Source organism: Bombus fervidus, chromosome 5 (genome assembly GCF_041682495.2).
Source record: "Bombus fervidus isolate BK054 chromosome 5, iyBomFerv1, whole genome shotgun sequence".
NCBI classification, from domain to species: Eukaryota; Metazoa; Arthropoda; class Insecta; order Hymenoptera; family Apidae; genus Bombus; species Bombus fervidus.
Genome location: NC_091521.1, coordinates 17,901,433 through 17,922,901, shown reverse-complemented (window position 1 = coordinate 17,922,901; position 21,469 = coordinate 17,901,433). Strand labels below are relative to the sequence as shown.

The window sequence follows — 21,469 nt, the reverse complement described above, 5'->3', positions numbered from 1 at the left end:
ACACCACCGTGTACCGGGACCGAAGTTGAGACAAAAATTTGACCGCTGCGCCACACCGCCACGCTATACCGCGTTCTTTTAAAAAACCGATCGCAGACTTTCAGTTCTCGAAGAACGATGGCTCTGTGTCTTGAGGGGAACGTTTCGATGTAAAGTAAAAAATTACGATATTGCGAATCGTATCCTTTCGATTAATATTCGTGCGCTTTTATTTGCCGAAATAGTCTTTGAGGAGAATTTACGCGAAAATTGTCCGATTCGTCCGATAAAAAAAGAAAAAACGCTACAAATTTAGATTACGAAGGATCCAGGAATTTCACGAGACGAGAACGAACGAGAGAACGTTTGACCCGACTTTATTGCCGGAATTAACAGGAAAGCGTAACACAACGCCGCATCGCATTCCGGCCGCGACTAACAGGAAAGAAAACGGGTCCGCGCATTTTTATGAAAATGCATGCACGTAGCGCGGCTTTGCGGCATATAGCAACCACGAGGAGACGCAAGTTTTTTATTTCATTCGATAAAACAACTTTTTTCTTTTCGATACAGCTAACAACTTCATTTCCAACATTAAAACGTTACATGTAACTAGACTGCGATATTTATATTTTTATCTTTTGTCTGGTTTCCCTTTCGAATGGTAAGCAGTACGCATAAATGATATTTTATTATAGACTCCCGAAACCTCTAAAAGCCATCGATTAAATTGAAAAAGATAAGAATTTCCACATAGCTGCTACATAGTCGATTCGTTGATCGTTCTCTTCTTTAAACTACTTTCTATTTCACGCTGATTTTCCAAACGATGAATTTTTCTTCCTTATGTACCGACAATATGCAGACGAATAATATAGCGTCATAGTACGCGTTGTACGGAATAGATGGTTAGACGTTTACGTGGAAAAATAAGTCTTTCGTTTGAAATCTGATTCTTAAGAAGATTGAGGTTAGAATCTTGTCGAGACCTCGTCACTCGCTGATTCCCGATTGGATACGAGTGACATGATTATTTCGCTTGTGTTTTATGGATTTGCGGTGTATTTGATATGGAATCAAAGAAATCGACGATTCTGTAAAGTCATCGAATTATCGTATATCGGGATGGAATCGCGGTATTTTAAAACAGCGATTCGAAGCATACGAAGCGTTCAGCGTGACGATAATCAATTTGCTCGCAATGTGTCATCTCGTTATCTCTCTCGCTGTGTCATGGTTGAGACTCAACTTTTAACATAGAATATGCATTTTAAATCATAAAGTGGTAATCGTTTAAACGGCGCCTTCAACGTGCAAAAAGGGCGCTGCAAGCGTTTACCCACCGAGCCACCGTCTTCGTTCTCTTTTGGACCAATTGTTGGTATAATTCCATATATATATCGCGTTATATGTACGCTGCAGGTTATTTTACACATACGATATTCTTTTTAGAATCGCGGTCTATAAATTACGTAACACAAAACGCACACGTCTATCCGAAATAAAAGCGCAGAGCTGCAGATGTTTTAAAGTTGTGCGGAACTAGGTTAAGTAAATTCAAAACAGTATTCAAAGTGTAGGACATAAAGTGTTCAAAACCGTTGACGATACGGTGTAGCTGGAAGTTTGACACCGGCCATTACAGCGAACGGGGATAAAGCGATCATTCAGCGCTACAAATGCACTCGGACCTTGCTCTTGTCACGAGAGATGGATTTATTTAAGAAAGGCAAAAATATACGTGTTAGCTTCATAATAAAGCGTTCTTTCACGAGTTTTGTATCGAACGTCGCGCTGTTAAAAAGGAACCATTACTTCGACGTAGGCACATTGAAAAACACTCGTGGCTGTCGAAATCATTAACTACAATCGCACGTGTTAAACAAATGATTTAACAGACGCTCGGAATACGATCATATACGTCGCCGCAGTTACCATCGTACGTTTTTACGTTTTTACGTTTCTACGTAGAAACGTATCTTCAACGAACGCGATAGAACTCTGACTCAAAAATATTTTCCTTTTTTCCCTTCGAGTACGTGAGTGAATCGACGAGCGAAAATTCTCACGTGTTCTGCTTCAAGCAGATAAGAATATCGCGTATAGTAAAATTTTCATGAAAAGATGGCGAGAAAAGCTAGCGATACCGACGGTCAGGGCCGTTGAGCATTGGTTCAACGATCGTTCCGCGAGCGGAGCTTGATTTATGCGCGCATCACCTATATAATTCATATTGCTTAGATACGGTAATAGTTCGAAGGCAGCAAAGCCTCGTAGCAGAGAGTTTCGCTTGCGATCGCCAGTGAATTGGCCCGCTTTCTTTTTATTCCTTGATTATAATTATGTCTGTAATTATAGATAAGCACAATACAATTAAATTCTAATTATCGATACGTTCCACGCGTATGCAACGGATGGGTCGTACTTTCCTCGAGAAATATTTTCCACGTTATTGGAAATTCGGTGAACACGTACATATTCCGATTTCGATAATTTTTTAGTATATCGTCAAGGTCAATTTCTCTGAGCAGCGTTGCGAGGATTTTAGTGAAGAGGCGACGCCATTTTCGAAGAAGTTACTGTCAAAGAAAAGTTTGCACAAAAATACCTAAATTAGCTTAAAGATTAGCTCAAAGTTAGATTCGACGTGCGTCGGGTTGAACTCTTCTCCGAAGATGCTGCTCCGCCCACGCTTTTATTTATCGACGCGTATTACCGTATCGATAAGTAAACGATCGATGTTTACGCTTTCTTTGATAGTAACTTTTTCGTAAACAGTGCTGCCAACTAAAACCTCCGTAGGGGGGGTCTGTTCAACGTGGCGACAGCTCGACGACGTACGAAAAAACTATCGGCTCAAATATTTTTGCGAATATTTATCGAACTCGACCGTTTCATCCGCGATGATTTAATAATTTTTCGAAATATCGACGATCGAGGAATTATATTCGAGTCGCTTCTCTGGCTGATCCCGAATTATAGGCCGCCTTTCGTGCGAAACAAATTGAAAGTACGTAATTGCCGCGAGCGGTCTCGGATTATCGATCGGTCGAATGTCCATCCGAAACGAACACAGAGCCAACCGTCTGTCACGCCCGTTTTTTAAGGGGTTCGATCGATAATAGTTTGCTCGACGCAACCTACGAATTTTCGTAGAAATTCGACGCGATTTATTGCAAGCGTAAAAAATATTCCCAGGACCGTCGTTCCGATCGCATGACCGGTAACCCGGCCGTGTTCTAATTTGTTGCAGCTTGCGCGTTTTATACTACAAGACTTTTGTCGACAAATGCTCGACGAAAAGATATATAGATAGGTGTCCATTTGAGAGTGCCTGTGTAAAATTGTCGCGATTTGCTCTCCAGAGTATTTTTCGCAAAGATTGAAACCGTCGATAGCGACTATCCGATCCGATAATGAACGACTCGGATAATCGCTATCGATGCAGCGTCAAATGGATTTCTAAATACGCTTATTCCCGCAGTTCGTCGAATTCTCTCGATTACTCGCAAAAAAAATATACGATACGCGCTTTTCGACGAGTTTCTCGTAGAAATAACACAGATTAGATGGGAATGAATTTTTGTCAAGAAATTCGTAGAATATGACTGGCGATGATTTGTGCTCGACTTTCTTTCTGTTCTAAGACTTTGCAGAAACATATCGCGAGGAAGCTATGTACAAATAATATAGAATAAAGGGAACTGGTGTTAACACAACCGTCTATTGTCTAACCGCTGTTGCATTACCGTGGCACACGTAATCCAATATTTCCGTGTAATTTAAACTCTTCTCGTGCGTGGAGTACATGGCACGACGAAGAGGTAACTTCTCATCGGGATGTTGGTAGCACGTTCTCTCGTTGCAGTGAGTTTTATTCGCGTTTCCGTCGTTCTACCGGAAAGTCTAGAATTTACTCCGCTCTCGCTAATTTCACATTTTTGACAAACGTTTATTACTCCTGATATATAAATACAATAGCACGATGACTAATCGGGTTAATCGACGTTGCATCGATGCGTCAACGTGATAAATTCGATCGTTTCATAATTATTCGCTTATCGATAATTCCACGCATTCGCTTGGCTTCTACACACGGTTTTCGATTCTTCGATCCACGACCGAGGCGCGTTCTTTTTATTCGCAGAGAAGGGCGATCGCGCTGGTAAATTGATTCCGACTGCGCGTTACGGTTACTTGGATCACAGACTCGTCCGCCTATGCAACGAATATTCTGAAAAACGAGCCATTCATCGACAAATGGACGTTGAGTAATCTACGAACGTATGAATTTCTGTCACGGCTCGCATAAGCGAACGTGTTCATAAAGCGAACGTGTCGGCTCGTTTTAACGGAGATTAGATCGTGTCAAGTCTGACTTTACGTCGCTCGCTTATCGAAATACTTGCACGTGGAAATGTATCTTTGCGCGTTTCTAACGAGAAGCGTTCGCGATAATATAAAGTTCGTAAAGAAGGAGAAAGGAGAAAAAGGATGAACGACTCTCGAGCCACGCTGAAGCTCGAGTTCGTTTCTTCCTGATCCATTAGACGCAAAGTCTAAATTACTTTCGATATTCGAAAGAAAGGGGGAGAGGAAATGCTGGAAGCGGTAACGCGGAGAAGCGAGAACGAAGAAGCACGGTGGAAAAGCAGAGCGAAGAATTAACGACGGCGAGAAAGGGGTGACGGCGAATCGCAGTGAATTCACCGACGCGAACAAAAGCCCGAAATCGAGCTAGAGACGAATTGGTAGAGGGAAAATAGAAGAAACAAGTTGGGGTAAAGAAAAGGGTGGAAAGGAAACCTACGCAGTCATGGCGCACGGGTCAACGTACTTGGACCGAGGGACGCGGATTTAGCGGGATATGCTTTTACGACTATACCGAGTGATCCGCCAGAACCGTATCGTTCCCGCGATATTTTAGGATAAATTTTAGATCTAAGTTTCGATCGTACATTTAAATATCGCCTGACGCGATCCCTCGATTCCGAGATACGTACGTTCAATTTAGTTTTTCCGATAGATTCGTGACACGCGTGGCGCACGATCCATCAAATTATTGGGTTGGCAACAACGCCTAATGACAAAATCCGCGATCACTTTGTTGCCAACCCAACAGATAGCGTTAACGGTATCGAAAGCATTGTACGTACAATGTGTTTCTACTTCTTGTTCCATGTCTTCTTCTTATCCGCAAAAGGTTATTTTTCCTTTTGCCCGACACAACGAAACATCGTGTTCCGCGAAAATTACCTCGTGCGAACGACTATCTATTGTTGTTTAGCGTTTTTTATCTATCGCACTTCCAGCGTTGCGCGTGCTATGTTACATCATGCGGTAGACCGGCGGTATAATAATTACAATTACGTAATTTTTTGTTGGAACGTTTCGGACCATACGAGTCATAGTTGGTTGTCGTAGGTGATTCACCTGCCATAAATAGCTGCCGTATTACAAATAAAAAAAAAAGATGGATAAAAATAGCCGATATTATTCATAATATCGAAGCTACAAACGATATACGATATACGCTTTAATCGGAATTTTTAGTCGCTATTTCGGTGAAAGATTTGTTGTTACAGGCGAGATGAGTAATTAACAATTTATTTAATAAACGGTAGTGAATACGCGATGACTCGAAAGACTTTCGATTCTCGAACGATTCACCCAAAACTTTCCGGCTTCTTAAATCATACCGCGCTCGTGGCTGTCGGATTTCACACATACACGCACGCACAATGCAGTCTTACCACGCGCAGCCCACATGGCACCACGCGTTGCTAGGATCTAATGCTAGGTAATCTGTTGCTAGGATCTCGCTCTAGTCTATCATAGAGACAAAAACACTACCAGACAAAGGAACGTGAATCTGATTGGTTATTTTTCAAAGACTTAACAATCATAAAGATAAGCACGCGTATTGGCCGAAAGCGTCACATACAGCGACAGCGAGCGATAGAGAACGCTATGTATACGAATACATCCTTTGCCCTTGTAGCGTCCCGTTGAACATCTTTCCAGCTCTGTACAGTACTTTTGTCGCTACAAACTGTACTTTTAATCGCTGCGCACCCGTTACACCGATGCTTCGTTACGAACAGTGTTTCGTTGTCATTTGGAACGGAATTGAAATTAAATCGATAGCCGAAAAATTAACGCGACGTTTAAACGAGACGGACCAAAGCGAAGGAAGGAAACGTCGAAACGAGAAAACTCGCGTATCGCGACATATGTACGTGGAAATTTAATTACGAAGAAAATTAAGATAAGCTTTGTTAAACGCTAGAAAAAAGAAAATATATGAAAAATCAGAAACTCTTCGTGTTATAAATCGATAATCCCCCTGCCCTCGTACATATTCAAACAAATCGCGTTAGACTGTCATCCGTTGAAAAATGATCGTAATTGCCGGATGAATAGCATTTGTGATAAGTGACGGTCTTGCTTGATCGTGGCTCGCAAACCAGCAAGAAATACAAAACGTTTAACGACGATTCCACCTCTGTTCCGATATCGGAATTACACGCTTAATTAGAAAATTAACGTTATTCTATTTATTTAACACAGTTCGACACAGTTTCGCTGGTAATAAATAATTAGAATAAATAATAGAACTGGATAAAGAAATAATCGAGCTAACGAAAAGGTATTTTTTTCATGTTGCAGACGGATTTAGACGCGCGTATCAGGTCCTGGTGCAGTGGGCGAAGCACGCAGGTTCGGAGGACAACATTACCGTGGTTGTGGTCTTGTTAACCCCAGCCAGCGCGATCGCAGCCAGACCCCTATACGCCCATCCGTACCATCGTTTGCAAGTGAATGATATAGTTGAAAATATGAGTTCGAAGGATAAACCGCTTTTCCTGGACATCGACGATGCGCATAACGCGATCAATTCAAATATCCTGAAACAGGCGATGATTTCTCAAGAGTCGCGCAATCACGACGATGCTGGCATTCTTGCGGCTAGCAATGGAAAACACGAAAACGGCGACGCGGATTACGATTATTCCGACTTGGGTCCTGAAACTGACGTAGACGCGGTTGACGACGTCGCTACGCTGCCCGTTAAAAATCTTTCCTACGAATTTTACGATGACAGCGACTCCGCTCACGACGAAAACCAATCTGGCAAAGACTCGAACGTTCTGGACAATATGGACGTCGACGAATCGATGAATGCCAACTTGAACGCCAATACCGACGTTACGCACGAACCGATCGCAGGTAATAATTTACACGACGACGACGAAGACGACGACGACGACGACGACGACGACGACGACGACGACGACGATGAAAACAATGACAACGACAACGATAACGACGATAACGACGACAATGAACACGATCACGATCACGTTCACGATAATAACGACAATGACGTTCCCGATGAGATCGCGTTATCCAAGGCCCAGGTGCTGGACGAAAGTCCTAAAATTATGCACGAGGTAATTCACGAGAAAATGAATAACCAGGTTTGCGAACTACTCAGTGAGGGTATAGGCGATGAAGAAATGAGAGTGAAAAATGACGAGCAAGTGGATGACGCGCAGGATGTCGTTGACGAGGCTGGCCCCGTGGACTATGACGATTCTCCGCCCTCGCCGCAGGCTAACAGTAAGTGTGAATTACAAAGTAAATCGCGTTTCTATAAACGACGACCTACTTCTTCTTGGATCGCCAGATGCGTCTTACTATTTGGCAAGTTCATTTTCTTGAGTTTCGTATCGGTCTATGATTTTTCCAGCTTTTGAGGCAAATTAAAACGAGGTATCTTTCTTTCGTATCTGACCAATTCGAATTAAGTTCTTTTTCTCGCGAGAATCGTAACTCGTCTTCTTTTCTATCGTAAACACATCGAAAATTCGAGTTACGCAGCATACGTATGGCGTGATATGTAAATGGTGCAACGAAAATAGAGGTCCTCCGCCTCGTGAAAAATGATTTATCTGTTAAACGAGAAAAAATTTATCATCGAGATTATATTTGTTTCGAACTGAAACGATCGGATCAGATAGTCGTACAGATCGAGAAACGTTCGGCCAAAGTTTGACGATTCGTTTTATACGAAGAACAAATTAATTCGAATTAATTTTCATAAATAACAAACGAAATATTTTTAACGTAATATCAAGATCGAAAGGTGGAGATATTTTTTTATATTTTACCTTTTATATATCGTCTATTGGCTTGAAACAGATTTTTTCCGATTTATATCAAAGGCGTGTACTATACGCACATCGAGTGACAACAAACGGAAAGAATTAAATTTTTGCAATCCGTGTAAAAGACTGATGCGAATATAATCGATAATTTTAAGATATCAGCAGCTATGGAATGATAATCGGAAAATGAGATCCATCGCGCGTAAACGAGTTACAAGGAAAAGAAAGGCATACGTTTATTTTGTACGAGAATGATAACCGGTTAACAACGCCTTTTCTCGTAACGCTTTTCGTGGTATGTATTACCATATTCCTTTTGCGCTGGAACGTTGGATTTTGGTGATTCCAAAAAACCGGTTAGAAAGAGGATCGATACCGTCGTTACGCGAAACTCGCATTATTTTAAGCAGTAACGGACATTTCGAGAAGGTATTTAAATTTCAACTATTTAAATTACCATCTAAATTTTAAATAAGTATTTTAGAAGAGCTTTCATCGAGCTACGCTACACGCAAGTGTCTGTCGTTAGATCGCAACGAATAATGTGAAATTCTTTTTCACAGTTGCGACACGAAGAAGAAATTGCTACCAGTATCCGTTATTTAAGCACAATACGTAAAAATTAAGTGTCAAAGTTTTAATAGATGAAACCAAGGTTACAAGAATTTACGTTAAGGAGAAAATGCTAGTCGTAGTTCGAAGCTGTGAATTGATGGTGAATTGAAATTGATGGTACGAGTTCACCAACCGTGCGTTTTCACAAGAACAAACATTTTGTACAGCTTCTTTAATTCTCCGTTGATCTTCTCGATAGTCAATAAGTTGTCGTAAAAAGCGTGAAAAATATGTTACAGCGTGAGATGTAACTTTTAACTTAAAGTTAGCTTTAAAAACAATTTCTTGGATCATTTTCCTAAACCGTGCGACGTTGTTCGTAAAACCTCTTTACCTTTTACTCTTTGCGGTGCAGATTTCACGCGCAATTGTATACGACTTAGTAATCAATTTTCGTAATCGTGTTCCCTAATCGTAATTCCACGTTTTGTGGATTTTCTAAAAGATAATAGTCCAGATGAATATTACGGCAAGCCTTTCGAACGATAGAAACTGTCGTTTTCTCGCTATCATCTTCCGAGTTTCAAATTTGGTCAGACTGGATTTGAACGAATTGCCCGATATTAGACCTGTTCAGCTCATAAATACAAACGTGAAACGTGGGACGCTCGAGAGCTGTTTCACGTTCTTTCTATCGCCTAGGAACCCGGCCCACTTTCCGCTGCACTTCGGCTTTCACCACCTTGTGCCAGTCACTGCGTTTCCTGCACTGATTGTCATCCGCCTCGCAAAAATTGCCAGCCTTCTCCCAACTCTACAGAGTCTTCCTTATCCCTTCCGTTACCGTAGCTATATCCCTACAGCTGCGATGTACGTCTACAATTTCCCTATCGAATCGGCATCGTTTATATCCTCGACTTCTTTCATTTATCTTCCAAATATTTAGCATCGTCTGATATTTGTATGAAAGGTTAGTCAGTCTGAAAAAGTACAACGTAACATTTACGATACATCAGCCTAATTACTCTTAATTACTCTCCCGAGTAATCGCCTAAACTCTTGTTTCAACAAATATTACACTTTGGAACGTTATAAAATGTAAGTGTACAGTAATAAATTGATGTATAGACGATAAGAAGTAATTTACTCTCAATCGTTGCAAGTTTTCCCTCGTAAATAAATTCGGCTTTTCATTGCCGATTTAACAGGAAGAAACGTTAACTTCCTAACTGCAAACGGCTCAGCCTACGGACATCGTGATTCTAAAATATTCGCCATAAGTTGAACGATATATAAAAAGATATAACGTTTATCGTAAAACGAATACGCAAGATGCACGGTGGATTAAACTGATACAGTAATTAAAAAGACGATATTCGGTTGAAGGAACTGGTGAAAATTGCTGTGTATTCGCTAAGATTCGGATCAACCAAAGGATTCCTCGACTCGTCCTTCGGTAACGGTATTAACGACCGTCGTTGTATCAGAAAAACCTGACCAAATAAAATAACAAATATGTATCTAGAAGGTGAGAGAAGAAAGGGAGGGAGGAAGAGATGGAATTGGTAATAAGAAGTAACAAGTTTCGCGATGAAATACAGGATACATCTGGAGTCTAGACTATATTAACACGCAAATGACAAAAAAAAAAAAAAACATTGATATTTTATTTTATTCTTTCTTCCAAGGTACACGGTTATTCGGAGGGGTGTTTCGTTTAACTAGAAACGGTGGAATATCTCTCGAGGGATCAAAGTTATAAAAATTGTTCGATATATGGCCATTGGATAGTATAAATAATTTTTTCGTATGTGTAGTAGTGGATAGAAGATATCAAAGTTGAGATAGCTTTTTTTTTACGAAACCTTGTATTCTTTTTTTCGTAATATGTTGACGTTTGTTCGGGTGAATACAACGACCTGTCGCGCGATATTATTCCATGTAACGGAATGTGATAAATTAGATCGGAAGATGAACGTAAATTGGTAGCCGAACCCTGCGTAACTGCACCGTCTAATTCCATCGAATTACGTCACATAAGATTCAGCTTCGGATCTAATTTACGACATTACATGGTACGGTGTCGTGATTTAATATCTCCTTTACTGCAAAAAAATATTATATGCTCTTCCTAATGTCCTCCTATGTACCAAACGACTTTTCTACGAACAATTCTTTTGTAACTTCGATCCTGCAGATATTTCATCGTTTGCGGTTAAACGAAACACCCTGTACATGCGATGAATATTTCGATTTGGATGTTTATCGATGTTAAATTAATGTTACGTTCAAGCGTTAACATAATTCAGACGGAACACGGTATACAGAATTTTACATACGGACATGTTTAAGGGGAGCGTAAGGTTGAATATTTTCGTTCATGAGCAATAGGAAAGCGTTACCGACTGTTTTCTTCGAAGTACAGTATGATATTAAAAAAGGAGAACCGTCATGACACTTACGTGCCAAAGAAGCCACGTATGCCGTTCATGTATGCGCGCAGTTATTCACTATACCACGCCCCTCTTTTTCTATCTGTCTAAATTTATCTGAGCATGCATTCGCAAGGTCGTTTTACTCCTACTATGTCGTCGGTGAATTTTCTTAATATTTAATTCGGGTTGTGAGAAAATTAAATATACTTTTACAACGGCTATGATAATTAGAAACTTTGCTAAGGACATACGGCTTTATTTATTGAAAATCGATATCCTAAGCGAAATATTAATATATAATTTCTTGATGCGGTAAATATAGAGATATAATTAGTTACATTTATACAGTTTCCAAATTTCTTTACAATTGAATCGTTGTGAAACTAGAAACTTGTTTGATACGTAAAAATTTATGATATATCTCTTCTTTTATTCTTTTATTCATTTTCTCTTTTTATCCCTCCCTTCTTTTTTAGAGGCTCAAATAAAATTCGTTTGAAGAATACAGCTTTTATATCGTGCAAACGTCTTACGAATCTCTGGAATTATTACCAATAACTATGATAATTATACGCGCGCGAAATTCACAGTGTCAAATTTACCGCCAGACGGTCGAAGTATCTGGAATCGTCGTGAATACGTGCGATTGGATAGGACAGTCGTGATACGTTTGGATTGGCTCGCGAATGTGCGGGCGTCGACCAATGGCACGCCATGCCGCGTGGGTCGACTGGAGGGGGTTCCGGCAGTTGGACTCGAGCCCCGGACGATTGCGAATGTGCGTCTTCTCTCATCCTGCTTGAGTTGTTTTTGTCGTGTAAAATCACTCGAATTAGTGCATAGTGCGTTTTGATAATAAATTAATAGATTATTTCTTCCGAGATCGACGCAAAACCTTTGTAAAGTTTCGTGTAGTATTCAGAAGCAGACGGTGCCAGTGAAAGAGCGTTCTCTAAGGTATGTACGTTAATCTCGTCCACCATGAACCGTTTACGGAGAATTTAAATTTGGAACGGATGCCGGCCGGCGTTCAATGTACCGGTTGATTTCGTATCATACTTAGGATTTCGTAGCCAATTTTCGAAATGTTACTCGTTATATCGATTCGTTGGTAAAATTTTGTTTCATTATTGTTCTACGAAAGGCCAACCATCGTCATGGGCTTGGCTGGATTTCTTAGAATTAAATTCAAAGGTTGATGCATAGCCAAGAAATGGTGAGGTGGTAGATTCTTTCCGTTCGTCTTCACGCGGTGGAAGTTGAATTTCTAATAGCTTTTTTTCTTTCTTTTCTATCGATTTCGGTTATTCGGAGAGCATACGACATACGCAGCTGTTTTATTGATATCTGAAGATTGCACATCGTTACAGTAGCTGTGTGCATTTAAAAAATGAACGGTAAAATGAAGAATTTGTTTGCTCCTTGGCGACATAATCTACACAACTTAAACGTATATATAGCTGAAACGTAGTATTATTCGCGTTCCATGGACACACTGTGACGTTAGCAAAATGGTACAATTCAAAAATCACGTACAATACGTTTTATAACCTGTATCGAATTTAACAATTTTATACGATGATTTATTGAAAAAGAATAGTCTTACTTTGAACGTATCTATACTTTGTTTCTAAGTATTTCATATAATTTTAAAATTTATTTAAATGTTTCGAATTTCTTCAAATACAGAAATGAATATAGAACATAGAGGTTTGAGCTGATATACTACGTTTCTTCGATTAACCAATTATCTTATTAAGTTAATTTCATTGAAATTATTACCTATCGTAATTAATAGATTCGTGTTTATATAATATTTATATTTATATTTCATTGGTTTCATTTTGATAATACTATATACATAACAGAATTCTTACAAGTTCTAACTGTTTAACTCGTTAAACCCATTATAGAATAATTTAGGAAAATATGTTACTTCATTAAAAATTAGATCAAAATCGAACAATATTTGCAACAAAGAATTCTCAGAAAATTCATTATCCGTACGAATCTTTTTCAAGTACTTGAGATTTTTTAAATATAATGTAATTTTAATATATAAAAAATATATCAATAAAAAAAAAATCGACTTCGGTTAAACGCACAGTTTTACGATAGTTTTTACGATATTTCATTATCTTTGTATATATTATTTAGAACATGGAAACGTGCATAATTTATATGTACGAAAATAATATCCATATCACGAAAGTATGGCGGTGAATTTGCAATGCAGGATGCACTGTTTAATTTTTTATCAGTTTACCCGTATTGGTCACGATCAACGAACATCAGCCTTTTAGAATTTTCAAACTATCATTTGAATACGGGTTTCCACCATCTGCTTTATTTGCAAAGCGAATAACTTTTATGAAGCAGAAAGACTAGTCAGAGTTATTAAAGAATATAGAATTTTAAGAATCTTAATTCCGCTAGTGCGTTTATTAAAATTTTATTCGATTAAACTTCGTTGTAAGACGTGTAACATTTTTTCCAATATTCGTGTATTTTCTGATAACGTCTAGAAGTAGAATCCAAATGTGCCAGTTTACAGTTTTGATTGCTACTTGTGTATGTATGTAGTTCAGTTATAAATCTAACCTGAAACAGTCTGTCTAAAATCTGACCCAGTCTTAAACCTAACCTCGTTTACCTGCAACCTCGATTGGCTGTAATTTAATGTTTTGCGAACGTGCACGTCCACGTCGAGTGGACGATATAGCGTAACTTTCTTCGAAATTAAAATTTTCTAAACTCACCGATGCTTTCTTTTTCTTTCTTTTTTTTTTTTTTTTTTTTCTATAATACTCTACTAGTCGAATATTACCAGAAAATTTAGAAATCATTTAATAATTATTCTTCCTCCAAAACAAAATTTAATCTATTAATTTATTTCTGTAAATGATATTAGAAAAATTAATTTTTATTATTTTCTATAAATTTATGAACGAATTAAACAGATATTATGTATTTTAGTATAATATAGATCTGTGATATGAAGAAAGAACTTAGTGTAAATGTTTTAACGAATTATACATATAATTTTGAGATTATCGAAAAACTGATAGTATGATCTAAGAATGTAAAGAAAATGTTAGATAAAAAAGGAAACGTAAATTATAATTCTGAATAATATTCTCTTTTCTAAGATGTTACACTGTATAAACAGCGTGAGTCGCATTACCGTAAAAGAAATATAAATAATATGTTAATAAAAACATAAATATTTATTCTGAGATGGTTAATTACCTTGACGATGATGGATTAAATTCGCATATTATGTTTTGAACGTCATACGTGTTACGTATATCTTTAATCGATTAACGCCTTACGAAAAAATACCTATAAATATTAACAGATAATTATCGTACTGTATCAATTGTATGACTCGCAGTAGGAGATATCATGATATACAATAAATTATATCACGAACATCCTTTTATCTAATATCGATAAAAGCGAAAACTCTTCTGCATTTTTGCAACCACGTCTTTCTATTTTTTAAATCGTTCGATGTTAAACATTCTACAAGTAATAGTACTCCAATGGTAGTAGAATATATGCGTACCATGTTAAAAATTTGCGCGTCGACCTATCGCGTGTCGACGCAAAAAAATTAGGGGTGTCGTCAGGTAAACACATGGAGTAAACGCGCGACAATGTAAAACGGGAAAAAGTGGAACACGCTGCTCTGAAGCGTGTTAATTAGAAAAAAAAAAAAAAGAAAAATATTTTGAATATTATCCCCAGTGGCGTTTGTTATATAATTAATATTAAAAACTCTATGTCGTTGAATCACGTGCTACTAATTGTATTGCAGTTTTGAAAGCCCGAAAAAAGATATAAGCGCGGTCGGTTTAGCGTGTCACGACATTAGCGAGGTCTCTCGTCTGCAAGCTGGTAATTGGATCTAGCCTAGTGCGTGTAGCATGGATCGGCTTACCTCAAACTTAAGTAAATTACACTGGCCTATGTAGACGACGCATCGCGTTCTTCGCGGTCGTCATCTTCCCTACACCAGTGATATAGGAAGATGGGATAAACGCTAATCGCATACGGTACATTAATTCGTCGATTCTTCTAGGGAAATGATCGAAAATTATTTAACGACGAATTCGATATCTCACGAACCGTGCTCGAACTTGCTTAGCTTTTATAAACGAAAAGCTTGGAGGAAAGATGCTACGAGTGTGTTACGATTTTTTTGTTTTGAAACGTTTGAAACGTAGCCAAATGTTAAACGTTTTACTTCGACGTACATACACGTACGCATCGTACGACAGAGAGAAACATGCAATCCAAATATAAAAGAAAGAAATTCTTTGGGGAAAAATGCACTCGCGTAGTATATAAAATTATAAAATACTACCGGGCAGAGAATGTAACGTAAAACCATATTAACTGGTTAACTACTATGCTTTACTGGTTGCTCACACTGTACTATATCCTATGCTCAAATAATTACATTTCCCCTATGCTCGAATATTAAACGTTCAATCGGTTATTATCTGAATATCCGGCCATTCAATTCTCAAGGGTATTTGCAGTGAAAAGCATTATATACGTATGTGGAAATTATTTATCTGTAGTAATTAAATTAGCAATACAATTTATTTAGTTAATTTGTACGTACATCTTGAGACGATTGAAACGTTTCGCTTTTTATAAAATATCGTCCTTTTCGGGTTTGATAGTTCCAATGTTGTTTAACGACTTACAGTCACAAACATTGAATTCTCGATTAAAAGAATGCGCGTTTCTCTTTCAATGTTATCCTAAAACTGTTTGCTTGATTCGTAGAAAGAAGTCACGGATTACGCAGAGAATTTAAATTATTTGAATTACAGAGTATTCAGGTACTTGCAACAAATAGGAAACATTTCCTCCTTATGCTTTTACATCTGTCGGAATTCCATATAACGATGTATACGTGTACGTAAGTCGACTGGTTATAAAGCAAGAACTGTAAAAAAAAAAAAAAAGAAAACTGTAAATAAATTGCCGATATATCGGCTTATCGCTATGAACAGATTAGCGTTTCGAACAAAAGTGAAAGTAATATTCTCGTAATAATGGATAAGCTTTTTCTTTTCATACGTCATTAAATTGACATTTTGTGGCGAGACCCTTCATCGATATATGCGTTTCAAGGTTAAGTCTATTTTTAATTTGCGATACTTTCTCGTGCGAGCCTTCGTGATAACGTGGACAGATTTATGTCGCTTATTGGACGAGGGAGGGGATTCTATAGGACATATAATTTCTCTAAATAATTAATAACTACGACGTTTCATCTTATTCGCAAATAATAAGCGTAATTTTATCTGTACTAGATAGATTCACGGATTTTTAACCGTAACATGGCCGAACGATCCTTAGGTCTACCTAACGACCATGCAAGACCTAGAACAGAACACCGTTCGATATCGTGATTCTTAATCGCGTTTGACGAAAGAGGAAGTAGAATAAAAACAGCAATACGATTTCAAATAGAAACCTCTCGGTATACGTGTGTCGTAGTCGCAACGCGTGTGTAGCAAACCGTAGCTGTAGTAAACGATCGCGGCGTGACATTTATTGTCCGTGCGAAGCCGATAATTTGTCCAGCAGCGATCCTCTTACTTACGTCGAATCATTGTTCTCAAGCTCGTAATCATCCGTGACGTTTTACGTTCGTTCGTATCACAGTCGGTGACATTGCTCTTCCTTTGCTTTCCGTATGATCGGTCTTTCCCAAATACTTACTACGTTGGAAAATCGTTGCGCGTTTCTCGAGCTTCACCGCACGCCGTTCTAAATTCGCGCAAAACGTACAAGTCAACGCGATATAAATATAACGAAACTACGATGATTAAATCCGATGATTTTTAAATGAAAAACACCGGGTGTATATTTTTTCCCAAGCAACCAACGAAAAGTGGAATGTTATTATTTTCGTTAGAAACAGACGAAACTTTTCAAACAAATTAGTACTTGTACGCCACTCGAGTACGAGACCTGAAACGTAAATAAAATTATTAGAAAATTCTCATAGTAAACACAGTCGCGTGTTCGTGGGTCATAATATCGAATTGGTCGTGTTTGCTCGTTATCTACGATCGTTCAAAGACCGATACGTACGACCTCTCGCAGATCGCTAGGAAAGCACAGCATCCTTGTAAAGAAAATATGTACTTTTTGCCATTCGAATCGGCTACTGTACATCGAATGACAACAGGGATCGGGTCAGGTGCAGCTTAGAGAGACCGAGCCTCGAATAGCGGCGGAGTGTCGGTTCGCTTTTATTTTTCCTGTCTCTGTTCTGCCTGCTTGTCGCCGGTTTAAAATTAGCTCTCCCTTGCTCTCTATATACACCAAGTTGAACCGATGCGTTGCACCGTACGTGTACGGTCGAAACGAAGAAAAAAGCGAAGAACGAAGAAGCAGGAGAAAAAGAAGTAGCTAAAGAGAGAGAGAGAGGCGTACGGATACAACGGCAGTCCTCTTTCGGGACAAATCTTTTCGACGCACGCTCTTTTTTCTTTGGTTTTTTGTTTTTCGCCTCGTTCCGATAAATCTTCCTGCAGACTTCGTCTAGTTTAGGGTATTGTATACGTATAAATACGCGACACAATGTCTCCCCTGGTGTACGCTAACTTTGGATACAAATTATCTCGAACAACGAATACAAAGATGATGATAAACTCAACGTTTTCGTTATTTTTATTCGAGCAACGTGCAGCGTCGGAAACGATGCTTCGTTAATCGAAATCCGTTCCGAGATTAAAATTATCGGCCGAAAGAGAACGATGGAACGCAAATCCGAAAGAGCGAACCGAGAAAAGAGGAGGAGGACTGGCCAGCTAAAATAGTTGTCGTCTCGGCAGGGAAACTAAATGGATGCGAGTATGTATCTGGAAAGTTGCATGCGGAGATGGTTGGAACGGATTTGCGTTGGTGGTAAGGAAGGAAGGTTAGAATTAGGAACGAGTTGAGACAACGTTCTCCGCGTGGGTTGCCCTTTTTTTGGCATCCCTTGAGCCTGTTTCTATGTACGCTTTTGACTTCTAGAGTTTTCGATTACGTGAAGTGGTAACTGCTATCGCTTCACGCTATAAACGTATCTTTTAATAGTAGTTGCACATCGTGATCGTTTCCCCTTATTAACCGCAGAAAGAATATGTATGTTATTAAAATATTCTCGCTAGATCGCGGGCGTTCGTTCGCCTGAAATACATTAAAATATGAAAATGATATACGCGTAGTATGGAAACGTAATACGTGAAAATATACACAAGTATATTCATTTACGCAAAGAGTACACAAAATATGCAACAAGTGCATATGTATCGAAAGCGTGCTGTAACGATGAAACGTTTATTAGCCACGCGTGATGACTACACATAGTTAAAATTGCAATAAGCTATAGGCATTTATTTAATATACATACGTGTGTGTGTATATATATATATATCGGATTTTTTTGATAATATATTATAATAAATCTCTTATTTAATACCAATAGCTAAATAGTAGGTGCGTAGTATTTATAGCTTAGAATATATCTGCGACCATAATTATTCGCATAAATAAATAAATGATCGAAAAAATATATATGATTTGCAAATAAAAAGGATCAGCAAATACACCAAAGTTTAAGAAGATTCTTGGTTTCTCTGAAATATCCTAAGCTTCCTTTTATATCCCGAAATTCTCTTAAACGCGATTCAAATAATCATCGCGTAAATCATTCTCTTCTCCGTTGTATCACAACTTCGTTTAGTTGGTCGATTTCATTAGTTGATCATTTATGCATCGTTAACGTTACATTCGTTCGTTACAGCGATACCGTGTTAGCGCTGTAAGAGCAAAAGATGTGTTTTATTTTCATAAAAGTATTGACGATCTCGTACAGAACGACACAAATAAATTGTGCATGAGTGTAAAACTTATTCAACGTATAAATATAAGCAAGATATATATAATAAGAGTGGCATAAATGCCATAAACCAGACGCAATAAGTTTCTTGATATTTTCAGTCGTATCTGTTCGTTGGTTTCTTTCGATAACGTTTCATTCGAAATGAAAGAAGAGGAAAGAAGAATTAACTTAAGATACTATATACAGTTAGGAACATAAATATCGTCGAGCTCTTTCGAACGGAATAGCTTTTCTTTAAATTGGATCAAACGACGTAAACTTTTTTGAGAAGTCAGAAGGATTAGTTTATCGGACGGACGCGTAAAGCAAATTTTGAAAAAATTGCAAAAGTAAATCGGTTGATATCGTTCCGTGGCTTCGAATCGTACCGTAATAGACGATCGCGACGTTGAAATTTCATACAGACGAAACTCACGTTCGATGATCTGCGACATCGCCTCGTCCATAATATTTTATCCATACATATCGCTTTTCATGGATCGCATCGATCATTACCATAATCTGCTCGAGCACAAGCACGCGTCATAAATTGGAGAAACATTGGCAAATCTTTCGTAGCAAATCTCGCGTACTCCGCTGCCAACTTTTCCCTAATTTATGATACTGAAAGAATCGACGTGCGTGTTTGTGCGTGCGTGGCGATTGGGGTGTTTTTCACCTAGGAACCTATCGTAGAGTCTGTTTCAACGACCGAACACGAATATCGGAGGAACATCCCGACGAAGCAAACTCGAAGGGGTGGGTCGATCAGCCGGCGCGGCGCGGCACGGCGCGGCTTGGCGGAGCGATGGCATCCCGTACGGTGAATCAGAGTATGGGGTGAATTTGATGGAACACCGGTTGCTCGTCTTTAAAGCGAAATTCCCTGCACCGACGGCAGGGTGAGTCACCTTGTGTGTGCAGGGCCAGAACCAATCGTAGGAGCGGCGTTCCTGTTGGAGATGAGGTGCGACTGTTGCTATACGCGGTGTGTGTGGTGGTACAGGTGGGTGGTGGCAGGGCCGTCGCGGAAGGGGGTGCACCGGGGGCTCTCTAGACTAGATCGATAATGCATCTGTTGGCGGGCGTAGTTCCTCTTAGTCAGCGGCGATCGCTCCTGCGGCCAGATATCCTTCTACGAACTCGCTCGCTTCTTCCACTCGTGAGTACTATCATCGCCCTTTCTCCGACGATCACCGTCTTATACTTCGCGTTTACGAATTGCCACAGTTTTTTCGCCTTTGCGTTCTATCTCGTTGCATTTTCTGTTCTGTTGCTGCAGCACGTTATCGTGTCGTGAGAAAAAAGAAAGAAAAAAAAGAGAAGTGACGTGCGATCGCAAACGGGTAGTAGAATCGATCGCCAGCCGATCGTCAACGAGTCTTATCTCGATGTTTGATCTTTGATGCTTTGAAACAATTTTTTTTTCCTTCTGTAGCAAGCGGATCGTGCATCGTTAACGCACAGGGTCGAGCCGATCGTGTTTCACCTACGATCCGATGGTCTTTTAACGTAACTGACGATGCAAGTACAATCGATGTATACGTTGTCTCTGCGTGTATTTAGTTTGTCGTGAAAAAAATTCGAAATTCGTTGAAAGATGTAAATGAGCGATTAACGCGTTAAATTGCCAGGTGAATTTTGTATGTTTCGCTGTCAGTGCGCCGGAGTGTCGCTTGTTTCTGTATCACACGGTACATGCATGCGTACGTAATTAGTATTTCATTAGAAAAGAACAAAATTATGTAAACGCTTTGTGCTGCATTTATTATCGTAGCGTTAAAGAATATTACAGAGTTTACAAATACGACTAGTTCTTTTAATTTCAATACTTGGACGCTGCGACTAATTTCCTGTAAACCGTAATCTAAGAGTATTTCGAAAATAAATAGTCGTGTAGATAAAATTACGTTTCTGTGCAACGTTGATCTTGCAAAGAAACAGATTCCAAGTTCCTGGTTTCTGATCGATTCGGTGATTCCAGCGTGAATCGATTTCCACGAATTTTGTCCGTTTTGCTCACCGCTGATCGTCTCTTCGACGCGTTGATAAAAAAAAAAATTATATTTTTTTTTTGTTTTCGTTTGCCGACCGTCGCTTCGATAGAGTCGCTTCGACTATCCTCGGTTGTTGGAGCTGCGCTTTATCGCTGTGTTAAATTTCTAACGCCACGACTTCGCCCAAGCGAGTTTATCTCTTCGTACGATGTGTCCAAGTATACTTAAATCGTTAGCTAGTTCAGGATATCGTTTCTTTTACTACGTTTTAGTTGATTCATATTTTGCAAACATTGAAAAATATTAACTAATACGATATTTACAGGATTAGTAGGCGACAGATGCATTTAAAAAAACGACATTGACGTAAACTTTCAATTGATTTCGTTTTAGCTGTTATTATTAACCGGTTGTTTATCGATAATTAATTGT

General features: G+C 38.9%; 1 protein-coding gene and 1 long non-coding RNA gene across 2 annotated transcripts in view; both read left to right on the top strand.

The window, feature by feature from the left end:
• LOC139987536 (uncharacterized) overlaps positions 1–21,469 on the top strand; it is a 62,299-nt gene that overhangs the window by 35,014 nt on the left and 5,816 nt on the right. Inside the window, exon 8 of the mRNA XM_072003892.1 lies at positions 6,649–7,602. Coding sequence (XP_071859993.1) covers positions 6,649–7,602 — 954 coding nt within the window. The remainder of the gene's footprint in view (positions 1–6,648; positions 7,603–21,469) is intronic.
• Positions 7,609–21,469, top strand: LOC139987541 (uncharacterized). Its single transcript, XR_011799872.1, has 3 exons — positions 7,609–12,097; positions 19,724–20,202; positions 20,323–21,469. It is a non-coding gene; the product is annotated as an uncharacterized lncRNA (long non-coding RNA).